At 35.9% G+C, this 25,364-nt stretch overlaps 1 protein-coding gene across 5 annotated transcripts in view; it reads right to left on the bottom strand.

Annotated features, from left to right (window-relative positions):
• The window catches only part of LOC125238437 (protein Skeletor, isoforms B/C), a 135,568-nt gene that overhangs the window by 36,870 nt on the left and 73,334 nt on the right, over window positions 1-25,364 (bottom strand). For 3 of the 5 annotated variants that reach the window (XM_048145784.1, XM_048145782.1, XM_048145786.1), the window contains exons 4-6: window positions 20,526-20,688; window positions 14,365-14,492; window positions 13,833-13,970 (exon numbers count right to left, since the gene is read on the bottom strand). In XM_048145784.1, the coding sequence (XP_048001741.1) occupies window positions 13,833-13,970; window positions 14,365-14,492; window positions 20,526-20,688 (429 nt within the window). Of the gene's footprint in view, window positions 1-1,986; window positions 5,027-13,832; window positions 13,971-14,364; window positions 14,493-20,183; window positions 20,263-20,525; window positions 20,689-25,364 lie in introns of those variants that run through there. The other 2 variants (XM_048145787.1, XM_048145785.1) reach the window with 2 other exon arrangements.

The following is a 25,364-nucleotide window of genomic DNA, read 5'->3' on the forward strand; positions in this document are numbered from 1 at the left end:
CTTAAATAGTTTCGGAATAGAAGACACATTTGGTTGTCATTGAGTTGCAGCACTTTATAGTGACATGAGCGAGCTTAACCACAGACAAAATATCTCAATAGATGGTGTATGTACTGATACACAGCCGACATACAGACAGTTATCGAAATTTGAGAAGAAAAATAATATAGAAAGTATTCAAAAGTAGGTATTCAAAGAGTCTTTAAATAATAATACTTCCATTCTGATACAATTAAGTGAAAAAAAATTCTGCTTATAAAAATTTCCTTCCCTGCCACATTTTATTGCAATCAGGATGCGTCTAGTTGATCTATTAGGTACTATGAATATATTTGTATTTTATTTCTTCAAATGAATTATTGTGGCGAAAAGTAAAAGGGTACTTTCGTTAAACTTCTGTACATTAAATAGGTATTACAAAAATATGTTTTTTTGTATCAATTTGATTATCAATATCATACTAACCTACTGTCTGACTAACCTTTAAATGAAAACTCAGAAAATATAAATAACTTTTTATGATAAGCTAGATATTATGAAATAAGTAAGGTAATAATTTTAAGATCGTGTTATGTTCTACACAATGTACCTACATTTTATCGATTGGACGCATCTTAACTAGTTGTGTAGTCTATGTTATCTCCATATCTATGGACATGAGCATGCTAGATCAATCTCGACCTAACGTAAAAATGCATCGATCTTATGCACTTGCAATAAGGTTGACATTACTGCAGCCTTTCACCCAAATTGGGTCAAGGCCACGAGTCATCCACATTTGGCCATTTTCACAAATATTTTGCGGTTTCGGTCATCGTTAAGATGTATTTAAGTTAATCCGTGTCAGTGCTAAAAAGGATACCTTGGTTTTTAATCTTTTTGGTGCATCTAACCTTATAATAGATTAAGTATTTCGTAATTTGTGTTTTTGCATTAAACCTCATAGACACCTACTTAAAGTATTAGGTTATATTTTTTCACAGCAACGATTTCTACCGATGCTTATATTATAATAAAAACATTTAACAAAAAATTTTACGTCCATTCCGTTACTATTTATTTTGCAATGCAGTAACGGCATGGAAGCAAATGTCAATTTATAGATTTTTTTTGCTGTTTGTAATTTCTGTCATTTCAGAATGTAATTTTAAAACGAGCTTGTAATTTCGATTGTATAGCCAAGATTTTTACGTCCATTCCGTTACTATATATTTTACAATGCGCTAACGGCATGGAAGAAATGATTTTTTTTTAGAAATTTGAAGTTATTTTTCGTTCATGTCTGTTTGTAATTTTTGTTATTTCAAAATACAATTTTAAAACGTGTGTGTAATTTAGATTATATTGCAGTGGTTAAGTTCGATCTTTCCTTCCAGAAAGGAATAGTCAATTATAATTATGTAAACTACGTTTGACAAGTAACTAACCCCGCCTTCACTTGTGTTTTAACCCTTTTCGGTAAATATGGTGTCGAATACTGACCCCTAATGAAATAGAACTCTACAACCCTCCATATACCTAAAGAAAAACGCCCTAAGCGACGTTATTTTCTAAGGAAAATGTAACCTTATACGTACAATATACTTTTGAAGTTCGACACATCCTATATTTACCAAGCAATTAATTTATATGTGGACAAAGACGATATTTTACAGACAATTGCGTTTTCATACACTATCTACATGAACAATCATACCTACTGTTTCATGACAAACTTAAGTGTCTTATTATCGAAATTACAAGCTCATATTAAAAACGAATATTTTTCGTTGCTTCAAAGTATATGAAAAACCAAGTGAGATTGAGCAAAACTTTTACTAATAAATATTCTGCTAGCTCTAATTTTTTGGAGGTACTTGGGATCAATAAAACACGAATAACTTGGCAAGCTTTTATTTTTATTACAATTATATACAAATTAGTTAAATTATTCATTAATTAAATATAACATTCCTTAAATCTAAGTAATATCAAAAAAAAATATTTTAATTGTTCCTTAACATCATATTTATATCAAATTTACGTAAATTACTGACCTTAGTAAAAATATTACGAGTATATCACAGAATTAAAATTAGTTGTTAATACCTAATTTTAAAAAAAGGTTGAAATTTAGAACATTAGCTTTCAAAGTCATTTTTTACTCAAACTATGTAGTTATTAGTCATAGAACTGTCAGCATTAATAAAAATATTGCTTTTTTTAAATATTGTATATAAACATAAAAATAACTAATAACAACAGTTTATATATTTCACAACTGTTTGTGTTTTACGCCTTCCTCTAAATAAATTGTTAAAATATTCAGAAATTACAAAACGACTGAAACTATTTAAGTCCTTCAATTTGTCAGAAACGATAATCCAAAAGTCAGACAAATTTACAGTTATTTGCACTCGCCCCTGCCACAGCATATTTATACAGCAAATCCACTTTTCCATAATTCATTTACATGGTTCATTGACCATCTACCCAATGGAAAGCCAGTTCAAAATCTCATCAATAAAACAGACATAAATACATTGACAAATTGTCATAGAGTGAATGAAAGTGGCTACGCTGATCAAGGGCGTTGTGGTCATCTTAAATTAACTTAGATAATAATTACTGTCCTAATCTCTGAGCTGCATTGCTCGCCTCTCGGAAAGTTTAAATTTTCGAGTATGATAGTGTCAAGAGAGGGACTTTGTGCTTTTAAACGACAATTTGTAGTTTTATTTTCTTAAGTTAGTTTTAAGATCCTCACTAAAATGTTAGCTTTATCTCTATTTGCACACTTAACTGAAAAAGTTTATATAAGGAGACTTTTTTTTTTAATTTAGACAAAATTTTATTTGAAGTTGTCTAGTAGTCACCAGCAATAAAATTATTAATATTAATTAGTCTTTGAAGGCAGATAGTACCATGACAGATACTATTGCGGCCTTCAAGGAGTAACATGTTATTGCAGGTGAATGTACGGTTTTATTTATTGTCTTTTTTATGTTATTTTCCCTATCTACTCAGAATAACGACCTTTTTCGATAATAATTTTGCGATAAACTGTATTGCTAAATTTACATATATTATTTTAATATCTTCCATTCCGTTACCATCATAGCTACAGTGTCTATAAAAATAGTAACGGAATGGAAATTATAATTCAATAACATTTTCTTTTAATCTAAATAAAAGTGCACCTTTATAAAAGTTAACATGAGTTGTTAAGGCTAAGCTAGTAAGAAAATCTTTATTTAAATAAAAATAATACGAACTTGTGTGAAATTTAGCCTTTCTGATGGACCATTTGACATGCTCGATTTATTTTTCTTTTCAGGCACGTTTTAACCCGAGGATAATAAATTCGATTGTTACAAATCCAAAAAGACCAAGATTTCAGTTACGACACAAAAAGATCTAAAAATGTAAAAGTGAGAGGCAATTTCGCACTTTTTGCGAGTGTGAATCGAATGAAGTATTTTTTATTTTATGAAATAACTTATGATTATGATCATAGAGTGCAATCTTGTTCATCCTTGTTGCAATTGAAAGGATGCATCAGAACCGTTAAGTCGAGGTCAGAAAATGTCGCAATATTAGAAGGGCACTACACTCACGCGTCCATCTTTGACAAATGAGGAGTGTCTCATCTCAACTAAAATAACGTCTCAAGTTAATATATATAAAGATCAATTTAAAATGAGATTTGAAGTGACTACTCAGATGCACGTGTGACCTGAATTTTGTAAATGTGATTAATTAGAAGATCGTGTTATACTTATTATCGTTTAAATCAAAAGCCATACATAATTAGATTGATTTAGTTTGCAAATATGATCTGATATCGAATACTAGTAAGGTCAAATTGATATACATGAAAAAACATTTAATTCTAAGATTAGTCTGGAATTTTCTCGATGGACACTAAAAAATTTTAGTTAAAAAATACATCTACTTACACCCATAGCTGCACTTTCTTAGTTTCTGTTTATATTCATATTAAAATTTTCTACTTTTTTAAACTTATATTATTTAAGTTTTTGGAAAACGTATCCAAAACTAATTTAGCTTGTGTTGTTTAAAAAGACAGCGAACGAATGTTTTTGACGTAACTTCATTCTTACAACACAATTTATCAATATTTTATTAGAATAAGTTGATTTGTGTAAACAACTTTCATAAATATATTATGTATATTTTCTACCAACAACATCGTTATTCTTAACAGTGTCGAAACTCTTCCGCGTTACTCAAGTAAGCTCATAATAATCTAAAGGGTCACTTCATGTTTGCTCAACTGCTAAACGGCGCTTTCGTCACTCGCTGGCCTCCCAAATAGGTCAAGGTCAATGCTTCTCTGGATAGGGTCTACCACCGTCTGATACCCTGGTCTGTTGAACTCGTCCTGTGGATACTCTTGGGAGATCCTCCTCTGGAGACCAAATCGCTGAGAGAACTCTCCTTGATATGGAACCAGCTGGTATCTCTCTGGATCTGGCTGGAAACCTTGCTGATAAAGCTGTTGCTGCCTCTGTTGTTGTTGATACAGTTGTTGCAGCAGTTCTAGTTGTTGTTGATTCCGACGTTGTTCTTCCTGCAGTTGCTCTAAGTTGTAAACTTGAGCATTGAATTGTTGTCTTGTGTGAACAAACTGTTGTGAAGGTCTAGTCTGTTGAACTTGTTGCTGATAAACTTGTTGTCTCTGTTGATTCTGTTCTTGTTGTCTTTGTTGATTTTGTAACTGTTCTTGTTGTTGTATTCTTTGAGCTTGGAACTGCTGTTGTCTCTCCTGTGACTCTGATTCTTGCGATCTAGTTTGGTACTGTTGTCTCTCTTCAAGCAGTTGTTGTTGTGGAGGTTTAGTGTCGCCAGCGCGCCGATGGAGGCTGGCGAAGTGTTCAGCAGGGGAGTCCAGGAGGGCGGCCAGAGGGCCGGCTCCGAGGCGGGTGGGCCGGTAGGTGGTGGCGTCGACCTTGGCGATGGGTCTGCGGGGAGTGGCCCGGGGGGAGCCGGGGGAGGAGCCGGCGGCTAGCGCCTTGTTGCGGCTCTGCAACAAAAGCTGCTGCTACAGGACGAGGATAGGGCTGGATTAGGGACTTAGTTTAATTGTTAAATAAAATTAAACGTGCGGCATGAATCCAGAATTTGACACTTTCCACTAAAAGCGGTGGTCAGCATTTTTGTAATGGCAAACTTGCCGTGGCGAGACTAAGCGCTGCACCACGCAAAATTTAAGAAATACTACCGCACGAAGTGAAGTTAATGCGAGTGCGGGTAAAATAACCAGTTTATCTCGCATTGAACGTTAAATAAATATCTACGGTTCTTGAAAATGTAAGAACATAATGTCTATCTTATATGTTTGTTAGTTAAATATTTTGATTTCAAGTATCTAAAAATCTTTTAGTTTCTGGGATGCTAGTTTAATCTAATGTTTTTTGAAATACTCGTTTACCTAATCTGAAGTTGTATTTTAAAATTAGAATCCTCGCGGAGACTACGTATTGCATTGCTACTGAAATTCACTCAGATGATATTCCGATCTGCACAGATCAAATCAAACAAGCGGCACACTCAATGCCATACCATACGACATGACACGGCTGGCAGGTCGAGAGTCAAGGGCTGACGACTTTCGAGCGCCGAGTTCAAATGCGAATGGAATTTGCCTCCGTCCGTTGCACGTTGGGCTTTAAAATCGGGTGAATCAGAATACCTAGAAAATTTACAGGCTAATTCAAACAAAGGTCATGACAATCAGACATGAACATAATATTTAAATCATGTTTGTGCTCTCATCGGTCAAAAAAATTTCAGCCTTCGAAAAAGTAGTGGACAGGTTCTTAAAATTTAAGAACGCCTCCATGACCATTACATGGTCATTGTAACATCTCTAGAGTTACGCCGTGGCTTGCGTAGGCGACGGTCGCGCGATGGTCGCGCGACGGCGATGCGACGCATACGAAATCAAACCTTATCGATATGGAAGTATGAGACGCGACGGCAACCGTCGCGCGACCGTCGCCCACGCAAAACACGGCGTTAGTGTTTTTGACATCTAACAATTATATCTAAGTATGGTAAAATTGCGTTAATTTATTACATTAGACCAAATTGTACAAAAATATGATCGAAAACGTATTTTCTCTGTTCAGAAATTATATTTTTGTTGACAAATTGCATCTACTAATCAATCTAATGGCCTGCTCGTACGAGTATATGCCGTAACTCATCAGTCTGTTTCCATTTTTGTACTTTTTTTTACATTTACTGATGTCGGCATAAGATACTAGAAAAAATTCATAGCAATTACTTTACTTTAAGTTGGGTTTTGAGTTTTATCATATCATTTTTAAAGTTCATATTTCTAACAAAGTAAAGTTAGGTAAAACGCTTGTTTTAATCCATGGCAGGTCAACGCCTATGTTTTTCCAGCACGCAAACTGCGAAAGATATAAGTAGATTGTGTCATTAATGAATGGCTTGGTTTGAATTTTTATACTTTGAAAGGTTAGATTTAATCAATTACATATGTACAACATTCAATAATTCTTCAAATATCAAAAGAAAATAAATATAATAATTTCCCCACTAAATAAATACAATATTATGCTTCGCCCTACACAATGTATTTATTTGAAGAATCCATTTTTTTTAATAGTTTTCCGTCGATAAAGAGCTCTTTCGATTCCACTCAGAAAAAAAATCGTCAATAATTTTATTTTTCCAATCCGTTACCATTTTTCAAACATTTTGTACCGCGGTTACAAATTGTAAAGTAAGTATGTGTGCAGACAATTTTGGGTAACTTATTTTTTTTCTCCTAGAATGAAAAAGGTTCTGAGTATGATAATTATTCTTTTTTGTTAATGAAAAAAGCTTGATTTATATTTTATTTTTTATTTTAGCGAATATTTTAGCGAAATTGCTAGTACATTCATAAAAAAATGGACGCCACATCGTAAAACTCAGTCTAGTTTTTCAAAAGACTCAAAATTTAACATTACTATAACGAAACCATTACTTTATTTAATTACTTTTCGTTCACTGCTATGAACGAAAACTAATTAAATAAAGCTTAAACACTCTGACTCTCTTCATTATTTTATCCAGCAGAATGAAAATATGTAACGGACGAACTGTCATTAAAATTTCATTAATGATGAAGTCCAACTGGCCAGGGATGTTGAAATAATTGAAACACATTAAAAATAATAATAGTATGAATAATGAATGGATGAAATTTGAGGCTTTGGCTAAAAGCCAATTTGGTTCTTTTATTATTAAAATGGACTGTTTTAAATTATCAGTAGGTAGACGATGTTCTATAAAAAATAATGGGTATCGAATTTTAATGAGCGAATAAAATATTCAACATGAAATTTCAGCTACTTTCCAATTGATTTCATTGTTGTTTTTCTTTGTTTTAATAAAGACAGCAAAATATTTTTGAAATTTGGTCAGATTGCAAATACCGTACTAGTTATTCTACCTAGGTATAGTCAACCAATTGGAACCCTAGGCCACTCTACAGCCACGTCAAAATGACAAGCAGTAAGAGATTTCTTACAATCTGATTTATAACGTGACTATGACACAGTTCTACGGTGGCCTAGGGTTCCAATTGGTTGACTGTACTTATAATTATCTTTCGTAAACACTAAATAGTAGTAATTAACGGGAGAAAAACCCAAGAAGAGGTGGATGGACTGTGTGAGACATGATATGGAACGAAAGCAAGTTAATGATGAGATGACGGGTGATAGAGATTTATGGAAGAGTCAGAAGTGGAAATATTAAATTTGGGACGATTTTTTTTACCTAGTAGGATCGAAAGGGCTCGTGATTCTGAGTAGGAAAAACATTAAATTTACCTATTTTGGAAAAAAAAGGTTTCGAATCTTTTTTCGCGAAAATGCTGGGATTTGACTAGGCTTAGAATTAAAATTGGAAAAATAATGCCTTAGGTGAGTCTTTTCTTTGACTACCAATAAGTCAACATTGTTCATAATTTTACAATACTTAATTAAAATTAGAGTCGATCTAAAAGACGATCAAATCGAAGGTCAATTTGCCCACAAACACACTAAACTAAAACTATCAATTATCAAATTATTTGCCGAGACGAGAGTCCATTGACCCTGCTGCACAATCTCCAATCCACTTGATTTTGCAATCATTTACTCACCATTGGAAACTCAACTTTATAAGAACAAGTTATAAGTACTTGTTTAGTGTGTACAGTGTGCTGTCGAAAATTGACTGAGATGTTTCAAAATGGATTGAAGAGGACTTCGGTCATGTGACATTTATATCACAGCGTGCAAGGTGCTCACAAATAGGCTACTTGACCTATTTTTTGAGTCTGTTTTATATGATTAAGTACTGTTCAATTAACCGAAATAAAATATATCACCATATTTTATTATGACTTAAAAACAGAAAAAAATATATTTAACATATACTTTTACGTAACCAGGCGAAAACAACACAGTCATGTTAATCTACAGATTATCTGTGCATCAGGTCGTTCTACTCTAAAACAACATTTTCTGACTTTTAAGTACGAGACATAAAGTTAATTATGTCAGTTGTTTTGACATGAAGTAAGGTTCCTATTCAATGACGTCACTACATCGCTGAAAGCGTTTTCGGTGGCAAAAATAAATAAAAAATTTATAATTACATTTACGACGAAGACTAAATAGTGCCTGACCGAACGACTTTATGTCTATGGAATACTTATTTACGGTTGGTAAATTATCAGTTAGTATACAGTGTGTAAATCTAAATACGGGCGAATCTCTTCACGATGGCGATGGTTAGTAAAGGACATAATAAGAAATATTATCCTGCTAATAGAAAGGTATTTATTAAAAATGTATCCATAAAAATAATTCGGCCCACAATGTAATGCAAACACAGCCGCGATAAACTCTCTTTGGCAGTTACTTTTTAAAGTTCATACGAGTATTGCGTGTGGGTTCATCGGATCTATGTTTACAGTAGGTATAGGTACAGTCAGCCAAGAGAGTGGTTTACCACTTTTGGACTCTATTTCAAACACATAAGGTCGAAAAGTGGTAAACCACTTTTTTGGCTGACTGTACATTGATGCAGAAAAAAAATATCGGGTGAAATTTGAGAGTAACTTAAAACACCTCTTAATTAATGATAACACCAATGAATTCCATGTCTGGTTTAATTTATCGCCCGTATAAAACTTTCACTCTGTAGATGATGTCAATATGAGATCCTTGATATATGTTGAAATGTTGTGGCTGTCAGTTGAGGTCATAGGTTCAATTAGAAGGTGGCAATTAGAAGGTATGAAGTTGCTGCAATGGTCATTTTTAGTGCCTACGCTATTTCATCCAATGTAGTCAAAACGGTTGTTAAAATAAGTGTTGAAATTGTCTGCAGCAATGATAAAATAGTACATTACGATGCAAGTGCGGAAAAGAAGAAATTCGAAAAGAGTGGCGATAAATTAAAACATTACCAAAGGGAGTGTTTCAAATCGACACTATATAGTATAGATAGATACTACATTACGATACAAGTGTGTCAAATTGCTTGATGAATATGCTACTTTCCTCCTAGTCAAATCAGTTTCTTTTTAATAACTGTTAAAACGATTTTGAAAGACTTGCATGCATGAAATCAAATTGAGTGACGTCACGGTCAACTGACTTACGTTATATATTTCTATCTGATTTATAAAATATAAATTGGAGTTACCCCTTTATGGGATACAGGCGTGATTGTATGTATGTATGTATGTATGTATGTAAATTGGAGTTAAAAATAACTTTTGTCCCCGTTTTACTTCTGATCTGATGCTTTATTTCGATGCACGAAAACGAAAACGATGTATAAAATATTTTATTTTAAATACAGTCAAGATACAGTCAACATTGTTCATTTTTTAGGAAGAACTCTGAAAATATGTGAATTTCAGAAAAGTTTAAATGCCATTGTCTTGAAATGTGATTAGGAATACGTTATTAAAATGATCTGGTTTTCTAATGTTACACCGTGTATATTAAGAATAACAGTTCCAAAGTAGGCTCTCACGCGAATAACGCATTACCCTCATTTTAGGATAAGTTGGTAAATGATAGGCGGGTCAAAGGCTAAGTACTTATATCTCTCTCCTTTACTTTCTTGCAGGTCAACTACTCATAATGAAACGACGAAATGATTTGCTACATTAATAGTTTAGGAGATAATCATTAACATTGGTCACATAAAGAAACGTTTACTGCAGCGCCCCCTAGTGAGTTATCACCGTAATATATATCTAAAAACATGCACCAAACAACCACAAATCCACTGAAAACCGCATTAAAATCGGTTTAATGAGGAGTCATTGAGATAGCAACATGTCACAGCAATACCACAATTTCGATTTTCAACCCATCAAATGCGAAGAGTAGCATTGAAACTTGAACAGTTTCATGTGCCCTGCCTACCTCTTTTGGGCGTACTCTTTACAGGTGTGATTATGTATGTATTTATGTATTCAATAATATTTTTTCGTATATGACAAGTACAGTGGGCCAAGAAAGTGGTCTACCAGTTTTGACAAGTTTCTGTGAGGACTGTGAGCTCTAACGATCGCTAAGGTTGACTTGATACATGGCATGTCGTAAGTATCATATATGTATAGACAGAGCAATTGTGAATATTATTGCAATGGGAAATCGATCTTGTTGTCTCATGACGTTCAAACGAACCTCAACCGTAGGGTACCTACTTCCTAAACTACATTTTTGGTCGACTGTACCTACTTCCTAAAGTAGACAGTGACTACACATGTTAACAACATACAAAATTCCTACATAATTGCTACAATATTCGCCCAACATTTCCAGTAGGTACCTTAGAGATTCACCGTATCCGCTAATTTGATTTTAATATATCAAAACAAGTACAACCAACAAATTTACATGTGCTTCCCGAGTTTGAATAATCCCCATTCCTGCCTAATTTGGTTCAATCTGCGAATCCTCAATGTATTCCTTTGATGTGAATCAATTCAATGAACTTATCAAGAAAATCATGTTAAAAGGGTATTTTATAACCTTTTTCAAACTTGTGATTTAATTTTTGAATTTTCATTTTATTTACTTTTTTGCTTCGTCATTTAGTTTCTTATGGGTAAATAAAAACTATAAGCATAGCTGTTATGTTATTATCTATAATAAGTTGTATGTCATATAACACTTTAAGTTCTCGCGCTTTGTACACATATTTAAAGTCACACACAGGTCGAACGCGATTAATTAACATTATTTTTACCTTTTTTCCAACGTTTCGGCCAGGTTGCACTGGCCGTGGTCGCGGAAGACTGACGTCCCAGCAAAATGTCACCGGAGATGTAAACAACACAAAACTACCCGATATTAATTTATATAAATGTTCGGGGTAGACAAATAAATATAATCTACCCGCTTTTAGTTATTGTTTATTTCCCACCGCACGACACACAGCACTCACAACATCCGCGCACTGGTCCGAAGATAGATCTTTTGGTTTGAACATTTGAATCACTGGTCCCCATGTTGGCGATAATCTATACCCGTCTTCCCTGTTAAAGTTTTTAGGATATTTTTTAATTTCGATCGCCTCCCTCACAATCCGGGGATAATAGTGTCGCTCGGTGGAAAGAACTTTGGGTTTGTGTAGCTCAATCCAGTGATTCGTTTCCGCAGTCAGCAAAGTCCTAAGAAAAGTCTCCATTAAGACTGTATACACACCGTTATCTAAAGTAGCGAGTCTCTTACGCAGTCCTAAGGATGTCATTCCGTACCAAAGTCCGGGTGTCTACAAGATAGATTGCAGTTGTGGAAGTGCGTATATTGGCCAAACAAAGCGCAGCGTTCAAGAGAGGGTGAAGGAACACATAGCGGCAGTTAAAAATCGCCATATACACAAATCTGCAATCGCCGAGCACTTGCTTACTGCGGAAACGAATCACTGGATTGAGCTACACAAACCCAAAGTTCTTTCCACCGAGCGACACTATTATCCCCGGATTGTGAGGGAGGCGATCGAAATTAAAAAATATCCTAAAAACTTTAACAGGGAAGACGGGTATAGATTATCGCCAACATGGGGACCAGTGATTCAAATGTTCAAACCAAAAGATCTATCTTCGGACCAGTGCGCGGATGTTGTGAGTGCTGTGTGTCGTGCGGTGGGAAATAAACAATAACTAAAAGCGGGTAGATTATATTTATTTGTCTACCCCGAACATTTATATAAATTAATATCGGGTAGTTTTGTGTTGTTTACATCTCCGGTGACATTTTGCTGGGACGTCAGTCTTCCGCGACCACGGCCAGTGCAACCTGGCCGAAACGTTGGAAAAAAGGTAAAAATAATGTTAATTAATCGCGTTCGACCTGTGTGTGACTTTAAATAAGTTGTATGTCTTTCCTATTACGGAACAATGGTGTTCCAGACCTTTGGGAGGCGTGCGCGGGGCCTAAGCCAACGCGTAGAGGCCCTTTTGACACTTTAATGAAATGTAAGGGGTACACCGAGCAGATGTTGCCCTTGGATCATAAAATGAACTGGGCTATTGGATGAAAGTGATGGACTAAATACTGGACTATGGGATAAAAAACCAGACGCCTGTTTAATAAAACGGTATGCAATTTTCTATAATAAATTATTATTATACACAAAGTTTCATACCTGAAGCACCATAAGAGCAGTGACAATCCTTGATAGTTTGCTAGCAAAGAAATGACCTTTGGAGACATTTCCCAGCAGAAATGTTCACTTGTTACACCATTCGCTTAAGTCAAAGCATCTTCAAACTCCGTGGACGTCCAGCATAGGAGGATGGTAGTACATACTTGGGGAGAGACTGCAAGTATCCTTAGACTGGGTGGGACATTGGCCACCTATTTGCAAATTGAAAAGTGACCGAAGTCTACGGTAAGTCTTCCACCACTCATCTAATACAAAACATCTTCAAACTCCTTGGAATTTCAGCATACGAGAAAGGTAGTGAATACATACCTGAGGAGAGACTACGAGCATCTTCAGACTGGGTGGGATATTGCCAGGTTGTCACTGGTGCACACGTATGTACTGTACTGTAGATACCTACAAAGCCTATTTCGTCATGTGGGATTACTGAGACTAGGTATAGGTACATACAAATGAGCTTCGAGTGGCCGGTTTGAGCTGGAGTGAGGCCACGAGGGTCGCTGAAGATAGGAAGGCGTGGCACGAGCTTGTGTAGGCCTTTTACACCTCTGGGGTGCCTTAGGACAATACTATCATAGGTACATACCTGAAGAGAAATTCCGAGAATCTTCAAACGGTGCTACTTTGACCAGCAGTTCCCGTGGCAGTTCGTGATCGACTATTATATTAGAGGTCTACTGCCTCTCACCCACCAAACGCCTATCTTATTTATTTATTTATTTATTTATTTATTTAAACCTTTGGGAAACAAACAGGCAAAACAATACATCTAGTTAAATCAGATTACACATTCACAAGCCACACAGTTTCCACTAATGAATAATAACAGTTATGTTGCTCAGAAGTTGACATTGTAACAATTTAAATTTAGCACATGCAAAACTCAAGTATCTACAACAAAATTATAGAAAATTATATTGTTAACTTTAGGAAATAAGTACTTACTAAAGACATAATTTTAATTTTAAACTTTACGTTTTATTATGCATAAATACAAAGATTACATACCTAACGCAATGCAATTGAATTTTAACCCCGTATTTGCCAAGAATGGCACTGAAACTTGAGTGGTTTCGCGTGCTTTGCTAACTCCTTTGAAGGGTGATTGTATGTATGTATGTACATACCTGTGGAGACACTCCAAGCATCTTCAAACTGGGTGGCACATTAGCCAGCTGTTCACGAGGCAGTTGAACATGACCGAAGTCCACAGTGAAAGCCTCACACCATACGCCGAAGTGGCCAATGTCGAACACCGTCAGCTCCTAAACAAAAAATGAAAATGTTCATAATAGGTTTCAAAAGAAGACTCAAGCTGGAGCGATATGAGCCGAGAAATGCAACACTTCAGGTTTTCAATATTAAAACATTACTTGACGTGGTATGTTGACTTGAAAAACTACCTATATACTACTCGTAGATGTGCTGAAAGACTACCCACCAGCAGCTATTAGCTACCATCACTGTAATAGTGTGCTTACGTGACTGTTTACTTGCTGGGATCTTCGTAAATCAAATCGGCTACCTACGCGAGCCGACTGTGAGTGTCTTCAATAATAGAGTTGAAGCTGTAGCTGTGCACAAAACTGTCCAAAACGAAAAAAGTGAGAAGAGAGACAAGTCAAGTCTTTGAACCATGAAAGGAAAAGTGATAGTTACCCCAGGAAGCGTCAGCACGATGGTCTTCCTGTCATATTTCCTCAACGGCGCTTCCTTGCCGTTCTCGTCCGGAATCCTCACGCCGGCCGGCGAGGGCTTGGAGCCGCGTCCCACCCAGAACTTGGCATCTGCAACGAGAGGAATGCTGTAGTGGGACGTTTCATGGAATAAGACAAGGCCGTGTGGTGACGGGTTAAGAATTTCACCACCCCCTTTCTTCCCGTCACGTGGGTGTCGTAGAAGTCGACTGTGGGATATGGGTTAAATCAAGGGTGAACAGGCATCTTCTGGGCGAGCTCACTCCATAGCAGGCCACGTCTTTGCCTTTGGCTAGTCTGTGGTCAAGAGTAAGCCCATTTATAAAAAAAAATTGAGGCGTAGGCGAGAGGCTGGCAACCTGTCACTGCAATGTCACAATTTAGATTTCTTTCAACCCTTTCTGCCAAGAGTGGCACAGAAACTTTGTACTCATGTGCTCTGTCTACCCCTTTTTGGGAAACAGGCGTGATTATATGTATGTATGTATGTAAGACAAGGCCACTCGTTTTTATCATTTTACAAAAATGCTTTTTTTTTTTTGCTTAAATGTAGCATTCCCTATGATTTATAAATGGAACATTTCATGAGACAAGGGGGCAATAAGACATTCAAATTCATTAAAAAAATGTGTGGGTTTGCTAATTTGAAGCTATCGATCCATGGGTTCGCCGAATGAGCCTTACGATATAAGAATATACGATATTGTATTGAATTCAAAGCTAAATTATACAAAATATCATCCAATTAGTAAAGTAGGTTCTAAATGATTTCGAAATTCTATGAAATTCTACGAAATAGCTACTGTTATAAATAAACGGAAAATTCATTAGAGGTATACATAGTGGTATAATTGGCACATTACATTATAAAACAGCTTAATAAATGGAATTTAATTTAATGATACGTATACGAGTTTTATTGATTACGAATAATTTAATGATGTTTTTTTTACACGCGATCGATTTCCTTTACTTTTACCCATAACTTAACTTTGATAGTTTAATTATGGTATTTTATGTTCATCCGATACCAATTAAAATAATAATTACAAAACAAACTTGTCTAAACCCTTCAATCAACAAGGCAGTAAAAGTGAAAAAAACTTTCACCACTTAAATATTAGAAGATATACGAACAACGAGTAAGGTAGAAAAACTATTCAGGGATAAGAAAAAATACGTATTTTTGTAGCATTTAAATATAGGAAGAATAAGTTTTAGTTCGTCTTTAGAATATAAATAACAACTAAACGTGACTTTCAAAAAACTGATACTTAGCCCCTTTTATGAAAGTGAAAATCATTGTAAATATTGTAATTCTAAATTTTTATAACACAATATTTATTTTAACTACTTATGCATTTTTGCCGCAACTTATATTGTAATCATGCTATAAAATGAAACCAAAATACCACAAAACACATTGCCGTTTTTTCGTCTGACTGATAAAAAACCAAAAACTTTTCACAAAATGTGCTACATATGCCATAATCTCTTACCCTCAGGCACCCTCAAATAACATAACTTACAGATAAAAACGACTTGTTGAGTTTACTGCCAAACATAACCTATATCATGAGCTTATTTCATAATAATGCGTCTTTTCTTCGCCGCCGAAATAACGCGTGTTAAAAGGGCTTACGTGAAAAGACTCCAACAAAGAGCAATTTCCATTGACAAAAATATTGCTTCGTAAGGACATGTTATGTGAGCTTACGATTGGTGACGATTCATTGGACAAATGGTGATAAAATCGGCACGTAATAAGATTATCAATTAAAAAAAAGCCTCATTGTATCGTGAAAGATTGTAAAAACTATTATTAGCAGGTACAGTTGACCAAAAATGTGGTTTACCACCCTACGGTTAAGTTCGTTTGAACGTCATGAGACTCATGAGACAACAAGGGCGATTTCCGCTTGCAATAATATTATGTCAGTGACAATTGCTCTTTCTATATTTGATATTTAAGTCATGCCATGTGTCAAGTTAACCTTAGTATTCCAGCTGTATTCCCTAGCCTTTATTCCCAAACGGGATATGCAGAACACATGAAACTGTTCAAGTTTTAGTGACTTTTTTGGCAAGTAAGGTTGAAAAGACACGTAATTGTGATATTGCAGTGACAAGCCATTATAGATTTAATTCATTTTATGTTCAAGACTACATTTAAACACTTAATTTGTTTGAACACGACGGGTAACTTATTATTAATCTGTGACGACGGTCGTCCAGCGCATTGGTCAGCGCGTTTTTGTCTAGCTAACAGTCAGGCAGTAGTTAACACATAATACAGCAGATGTCGCAGCATTGCGAGACGCAAAACGGTCATATCGTCACTACTTTTAAAAAATCTTACGCTGTTCCTCAAAGTTAAAACGCAGTAAGTCTATATGCATTCCATACATACAACTATTTTCTTTTCATTGACAGACGAAGATACAAGTTTTTTTTAAAAGTAGTGACGATATGTAATGCCCTATCCACATAATAATATCGTTGGTGTCTTCCCTTTACGGTCGGTAATCTATACATTGTGGCCTTTATAGGGGTATCTTAATGCTTCATCGAAGGAAATTCCCGGATGTCGGGGGAAATATGACAAAGGAAGATGTAATCTGGAGCGATTCAATCGGGATTGTAATTAAGACTTTGTTTTATAGATATAGTATAGAACACATTTAAATGTATTAGAAAGAAACTTTAAAACCACGCTCGACGCATAAAAACGACGGGGTGTTATACTTAAGTTTGACGTGTCTGTCTGTTTGTCCGTGCGTGTGTCCGTCTGTGGCATTGTAGCTCCCGAACGGTTGATCCGATTTTTTTTAAAGCTGAATTAGTCGTGAGTGTTTTTAGCCATTTTTGGTGGACATCGGTCCAGTATGTAGGTTTTTTTTTCTAGCTTATCCTCAAACTTAGTAAATTCATACGATAGTACTCTTTATTATACTGTGGTAAAACTGTACGCACAAAGAAAAAGTAAAGAAACATAGTTAATCTAAAATTGCAGCTAGCAAACCCAAAATTCGCGAGCCTGACCAAAATTGCACTCAAAGTGCAAGCGCAAGCCACAATAATTAATTTAATTTTAAAAGTTAATTTTGACATTGAACCTATAAAAGTGTTCATAATTTAAATAGATAAAAAAAATAACACCATACCTATTCAAGTTTCGAAGTTATTAACGTTTTTCCGCTTGATTCTTTATTGAACTAATACTGGGATGAGGTTAATTTATTTCGTCGTAGCGTACTATGAGACATATTTTGTCGCTTGATTCTTTAATGCAAATTGTTAGAGCTAAAGTGAATACTGGAATAAAATAAAATTTCATATATTTGAGTAAATAGTGCTATTGTAAATAAATCAACAACAATGTTTTCCTCCACAATGATTAGGACTAATCCGTCTAACAATTTAGTTTTGTTCTCCAATCAACTTTTTTTAATAAATGTCAAAAAAATCAGCATATATGGCAAAATTGGCATTGTAACTAATAATAATTCATTAGTACTAGCCAGGATTACACACATAAGATATTATGATATAACAAAACCTCTTGATACTTAGTTCTCATTAAGCGAAATATCCTGCAATTTCAAATATGTAACAACGAATTAAACGACACTATTAGGGCGGTTAAATCGATATTGCGTTTATAAATCATCAAAACTTTAAACCAAAACGAATTAATAACATTTTTATGGCGTTTAACTCGTTTTGAATCGACAGGTATCATATCGGTTGAAGTATTGTTCGAATACGGCAAACGTCCATACTGTTCGAGCCGATATGCAGTATTATTTAGTTTATTTACTCAATTTCCCAATAGATGTCGCTGTTACAGACGGAAACTAGGTAACGGTAGTTTTTATAGGATATATGTAAGAAAAGGTCACATAAGAATAAATGTTTGGTAACATAGCAACGTGTCTCTTTCACATACATACGATTTAGGAAAGCCATATCGTTCAAGTGATTATAAATTCTTATTTTACTTCTGTACTTCCTTACTGGCTGTTTCTTGTACTAATTTTAATGAGTACCTATTAGATAAATTTTCTCTAGAAAGAATTGCTTGGATATCAATGTTTCCAATTCTATATCTTACTAACTAAGTACCTAACTATAACTACAACAACTAAGCTATCATTATGCACATGTATCATAATGAAGAATTATAGAACAGTCCATAAAACACATTATCTTCTCTTCTACCCATCATGTTAGCTCCCAACTTCGCCCGGCGAACTTCAGAGCCACTTGACTGTAATGCAGTTGTAACATTTACGAAATGAATATCCTCGCCGCTTGGAAAATATGAAACTATTCTAATATTCCGAGCACTAAAAACTAAGCACTTACACTATAGTTACACGAGAGTAAAGAAAATAAACAGAGAGACACATCAATTTTCGAAAAAAAGGTCCAATTTTGGTAAGTCCAGTTTTTAATCGAATTGAATAACGAACCTTTTTAAGAACTCTTCTTGAACAGGTCTCTTTTTCCATTCTATAATTATCTGGTTAGGTGTATATCATCTAATAGTGTCATTAAGATCACCAATATGATAGATAAACATTAGGCATATCATTAAATTAAAATCAGGTAAATCTCAGGACTAGACAGGCCTCGTCTTTTTCTTTTTCTATGGTTGCAGCTTACTTACCAGTATACACAGGTATACAGTAAAACCATACAATTTACTTATAGGTAGGTACTGAGATGAATTCTACTGTAGTTTGAGGGTTGTGGCCAAAATCCAAAATCGGAATTGTTATCTGTCTCTATTCCACTAAACAGTAGCTTACATACTCATATTAGTGGCAGATATGAAAGTATATCGATTGACCTATTAAAATAGCCCAAAAACTAACATTGCTCACCTGTCACTCTGTTCATTTTCTTTACTCTTATAACACTTCACCTAACTCCCGTGTAGTTAGCAGTTTCATATGCATTACTTTCAGAACAGACAAAGATAACAATACCAACGCCATAAATGCGTCCCTTTCCCGCAATAAACAGAAACCCTTCTGGCGAGAAACAATTGCCAATAGTATAATTGTAAAACTAGCGAAGAATCTTCCACCAAATGTGAACCTAAATATTATAGAAATACGGTAGAAAATGGAGGTGGGTTGAAGATAGTAGGAAGTGTAGTTTTGATAAGTGGAGTAATAAAGGCTGCGGCCAGATGGGACTGGATTAAGTTCGAACGAAATAAAATTGAGACATAAATTTAATAAGAAATATGAGGTCAATTTTGACTACAGCACATGATTGCCGCGAGAGTATGTCGCCGCGAGATAGACTACCCATCCTTATGTCATTAATACAGTTAGAAAAAGAAATGTCATCTATCTCGCGGCGACATACTCTCGTGGCCATCATGTGCTAGGCCCACAGAAAATGTTATATTTTCCCTCTTGCAATCTTAAGTACTATCAGTGTGACTACACCTATTTGCCATAGTCTACATTAATGATATATGTATTTATCAACTAGCTTTTGCCCGCGGCTTTGCTCGCGTTAAATTCGAAAATTGCGGAATGTTCCATAAAAACTTCCACCCCCATTTTAGGAAAGCGGAGGGGGGGGGGTATAGAAAGATACAAAAAGTCTATGTCACTTTCCATCCTTACAACCATCTCCACTTATCTCGTCAATTCGTCGCTCCGTTTTGCCGTGAAGGACAGACAAACAAACATTCACTCACATTCCTATTTATTATATGCCTTTAAGGATCGATATCTATTCTATATTATTTTTACTTACCAGGGGCTTCTCCATCGTAAGAGAAGTTAGGCACGAGCAGGTTCTGAGCATCAACCACGACCACAGGGTCTGAAGATACACCATGAACTCCTTGGAGGGCACTAATTTTGACCAGTTTTGGATACTTCAGATAAAAATAGTCCAGTAAATCCTGTGTTGTTAACTTTGTTACCTCTTGTGATTATTTCAACAGATAGTAAAATCGGAAGATCAGCGTTGAAAATCGTCAGTGTCACATCAGATATGACCATTTCTTGCCAATTCTTTTTATTTTTTGTTGTACAACTATTTGTGTCTGTTTTTAAGGTTACATGATTCTATTCGTTGTACTTTTGTACTTACCAGGGGCTTCTCCATCGTAGGAGAAGTTAGGCACGAGCAGGGTCTGAGCATCAACCACGACCACAGGGTCTGAAGATACGCCGTGGACTCCACGAAGGGCACCAACTTTAGCTGGTTTCGGGTACTCGAGGTCACGGGGAATACGGACGTCACCGAAGTTTACCTGGAAAGAAGAAAAAACGTTTATTTAACTTGCAATGCTCCGTGACCAAGACAAAACGTAAATGACTCTCTGAGCTGCTAGGTCCTCGTTTTGACATGAGGCTAAGACGTATCTTTTTTTTGGATAGGAGACAAAACGAGCAGGCAGGTCGCCTGATGGTAAGCGATCACCGCCGCCCATGGACACCCGTAACACCAGAGGTGTTGGAGGTGCGTTGCCGGCCTTTAAGATGGGTGTACGCTCTTTTCTTGAAGATATGAAGGTCGTATCGGTCCGGAACTACCGCAGGCGACAATTTTATTCATTCCACAGTTTAGCTGTGCGGGGCATCGTTTGCCAAATCTAGCGATTATTTGCAAAAGGGAACTTGAATGTAGTTAAAATAAAATAATTCATACCATGCACGATATGAAGCATCAGATAATTATAAGAAAAACCTGGACACAAGTTATTTTGAAATCCAATTTCTATTTAACAAGTCAGGTAGAAATATATAAAGTAACTGAGTTGACCGTGACGTCACTCAATTCGATTTCATATAAATTCTATATTAGCAAGTCGTTCAAATTCGTTTTGACAGTTCTTAAAAAGAAGCTGATTTGACTAGGAGTTGAATTGATTAGGGCATTAGCACAAGAAGACGCTTAAAGAAAACTTACAAATCTTAAACAATAATAAACGTATGTAAAACCGTGTTTTTGATTACCTACTTAAAATATGTCTCACGATAGTGCATCCTACATCACCAACAGTGTTGTTGCAACGTTGAAAATCAATAAAATAGCAAAAATATCTTGCAACGCAGTCGGTTCCCAACTTCGCTATATTCGAAGTTAGAGGGCGCCGCTGGCTTCGGACCGCGTGCGTCGCGAGCTTAGGACCTTTAACTTTGCTTCGGTTCAGTGACGCTATAATACTTACTGCGTTAAAATTTGAAATAGACGAAAGTAAGTCAAAAAGTACAAAACTATACATATTAAATAAGTAAAATCTTCCTTACCTAGACGTAAATTCGCCTTGTTCTTTTTTGTTTTAAATATCTTTCTACTAAACAGAAAAATGAAACTTTACTATTTAGTAAATATAATTATTATGAGCTAAAATATAAGCTGTCATTTCCCTCCCTATTACATCTTGTGATCACGAAATTCTAACAGACTCCCACTTACGGATATTCAATGTATTAAAGTGTCTTTCATCCTTCCTTTTCCATTATAAATGGAGTCCCTCCCGTAATTACATCCTGACTTGTAACAATCATGTTTCACGCTTAAAAATTCGTTAACCAAATCCCCAAAAATCGCTCAAAATGGATAGGAAAAGTCCCTCGGCTCTAGAGAAACATTCTGCTTTTAAAACCTTATTTTTTACTTGATATTATGTTCACTTTATCCTCTTTATATTTCACTCGCACGAATATTCAAGAGTGCGCGAGAAGGAATAAAAATAATGAAAAATATGGAATAGATTTTTCATATCAGTATCACCCATCCGAAAAGGAGACTTTTCCTTCTTGTTGCGTGGCATTTTTTTATTCAAGGATTTTATGTGGCCTGTATAAATTATTAATGCAATTAAAATAGTTTGCACATCTTAAATTCGATTGAATTTTTGTGTCGATGTGCTATTTTGTAGTGCGAAGCGCTGGTGGCCTAGCGGTAAGTGCGTGCTACTTTCAATCCGGAAGTCGCGGGTTCTTACCCCGGCTCGTACCAATGAGTTTTTCGGAACTTATGTGCGAAATGTCATTTGATATTTGCCAGTCGCTTTTCGGTGAAGGAGGAAACCGGACTAATTCCAATAAGGCCTAGTTACCCTTCGGGTTGGAAGGTCAGATGGCAGTTGCTTTCGTAAAACTAGTGCCAATGCCAAATCTTGGAATTAGTTGTCAGAGCGGACCCCAGGCTCCCATGAGCCGTGCCAAATGCCGGGATAACGCAAGGAGGATGATGATGATGTGCTATTTTGTAGTACCTACATCGGCGATATTTGATATTTTGAAATGTCCTCGTAGGTAATGTAAAAAACAGTCTGTTTTACATAAACTCTGTCAAACAAGTCTGTCAGTAAATAAAAACAAAGAAAACTATAGGTATCCTTTTCTCTAGCACCCTAAAGAAAAGTATGCATATAGTTTTCTTTGTTCTTATTTACTGACAGACTTGTATGACAGAGTATAGCAGCAAAACAATTTACATCTTGGACGCTAACACTTGAATCCCACACTATGCTCACATTATAGAATCCTATGCTTCGTTCAGAACTCAATGTACAGTCGACTACAAAGAGATGTATCCATTTTTTCACCCTATTACAATGCAATAAGGTGAAAAATTGGATACATCTCTTTGTAGTCGACCGCTCTCGCCGTAAATATGTACCTACTTTTGTTCTCTTATCAAAATCAACTATTTGAATTCCGAATACCGCTTCTATATCTACCCTGGTGCGTTCAGCTCCGTTAATCTCTGAGACTAATGGCTTAACACACAACTTCCCGAACCTCGTATCTTGATCTATCTTTCACTCTTATTGAACTTCTGCTGTGAAAGGAATAGAGATGATTTTTGAAAACGAGTTCGGGTTAGATACAGTTGTTTTAAAGTTGTGCAACACAAAGTAAAGCCTTGAGGTATTTGCTTTTCGGGATATGTTAGTCTAGCCAAAGTGACAGTAAAGTTGACGCTAGGCGATCGATCGCTAGACATACGAAATCAAACTTTATCGATATGGAAGTATGAGACGCGTCGGCGACGGTCGCGTCGCCCACGCAAGACAAGACGTAAGCGTTTGTGGATTTGGAGAGATAGGGAGAGCGATACGACCACTACCATCCATTATATATCCATTATACATTATTATATTCTACCATCAGACTCTTAGACGCACGGCCGGTCTCCATCCTTACTTGGTGGATATTCCACGAATCCGCACGAAGCGATTTGCTTCTTCTTTTCTTATGCACACTGCCAAAGAGTGGAATTCCTTGCCGGCGGCTATATTTCCGAGCTCATATAACCCGGCAACCTTCAAATCAAGAGTGAACAGGCATCTTCTGGGTGAGCTCACTCCATCGTAGGCCACGTCTTTGCCTTTGGCTAGTCTGTGGTCAAGAGTAAGCCCATTTATAAAAAAAAAACAAGACGCTGAAGCGTAAACGAGTGACGTTGGCTATGGCTAGGCACCTAGGTGTTGGAAATTCGAACTAACCTTAGGTGGACTTTAAGGGTTCGAGTTAAGGTTTTAGTTGGTATGTCAAGAGTGAATGCTTCAAATACTAGGCGATGTGTGATTACCGGGTATTTTCTACTTGGTTTAAATGGGCTTTGGAACGAGGAGTTTATTTGTAGAGAACAATTGTTATCCCCCGACACAAAAACGACGGGGTGTTATAAGTTTGACGTGACTGTCTGCCTGTTTGTTTGTCTGTCTGTCTGTGGCATCGTAGCTCCCAAACGGATGAACCAATTTCGATTTAGTTTTTTTTTGTTTAAAAGCTGAGTTAGTCAGGAGTGTTCTTAGCCGTGTTTTTTCAAAATTTTAATTAGGTGGTTAGGTTATTACTACAATTTAACAGAGACCATCTAAGTTATTGTTTAAACTTAACTCTTACCATGTTCCAAGAAGAAGTCCATACTAATATTATAAATGGGAAAGTGTGCGTGTCTGTTTGTTTGTCCGTCTTTCACGTCACGGCAAAACGGAGCGAAGGAGAGTGACATAGGCTACTACTTTTTGTATCCTTCTACCCCCTTCCCTACAAATGTACAAGTTCCAATGAGGGTTCACGTTTCTAATGGGTTGGCAACGCGCATGTGACACTCCTTGAGTTGCTGGCGTCCATAGGTTACAGTGACCGCTTTCCATCAGGCGAACCGTATGCTTGTTTGCAACCGACGTAGTATTAAAAAAAAACACAAAACACGTAATTGCGTATAGAAATAGTTTATCATAAGTATTTAATGACATCGATTATTTTATAATATGTATAAGAGAGTAGAGACTGCACGATCCCACATAGTCAAACCGTGGAAACTGTTTTGTGGGACACTGTATATACTTGTATAAGCTGTATACATTCATGTTAATAAATAAATAATAAAAACGCACATTTGAAACCTACCTACCATCTAAGAGGTGCAAACGGAAATGTAGTCGCGTAATCGTTCTGTTACGGAACCCTAAAGAGCATTTCTTTTTTTTTTGCCAATATTTTTTTTTTATTGTTTTAGGGAATTTTAGGTCAATTGTACTCAGAATCACGAGTACTTTCCATCTCACTGGGAAAAAAAAGTGTCCCAGAATTTGCATACATTTTTGTTACTTTCCTCGTTTGTTACCCCATACAACATGTAGGTACGGAAAATGGTAACAAAATAAGAAAAAAACGTATGGGACAATTTTTATACCTACTAGGATTGAAAAGGCTAGTAATTCTGAGTAGAAATAGCATTTTTTTTTTTTTTCAAAAATATCACACTTCATAAAAGTGGCAAAAAAAAATGCTCAAAAAATAACCTAAATAATGCCACTAAAGGAAAAGTGACCATGGCAATGACCATGGGATATACGGAAGGCCGGATATGAACTCGGCATTTTGACCGTTCACGGATGACACCGCCTCTAATGCGCTGACGATTCTAAAAAATAAATACGATTTGGTATGCTTTATAAAT

Source organism: Leguminivora glycinivorella, chromosome 23 (genome assembly GCF_023078275.1).
Source record: "Leguminivora glycinivorella isolate SPB_JAAS2020 chromosome 23, LegGlyc_1.1, whole genome shotgun sequence".
NCBI lineage: Eukaryota > Metazoa > Arthropoda > Insecta > Lepidoptera > Tortricidae > Leguminivora > Leguminivora glycinivorella.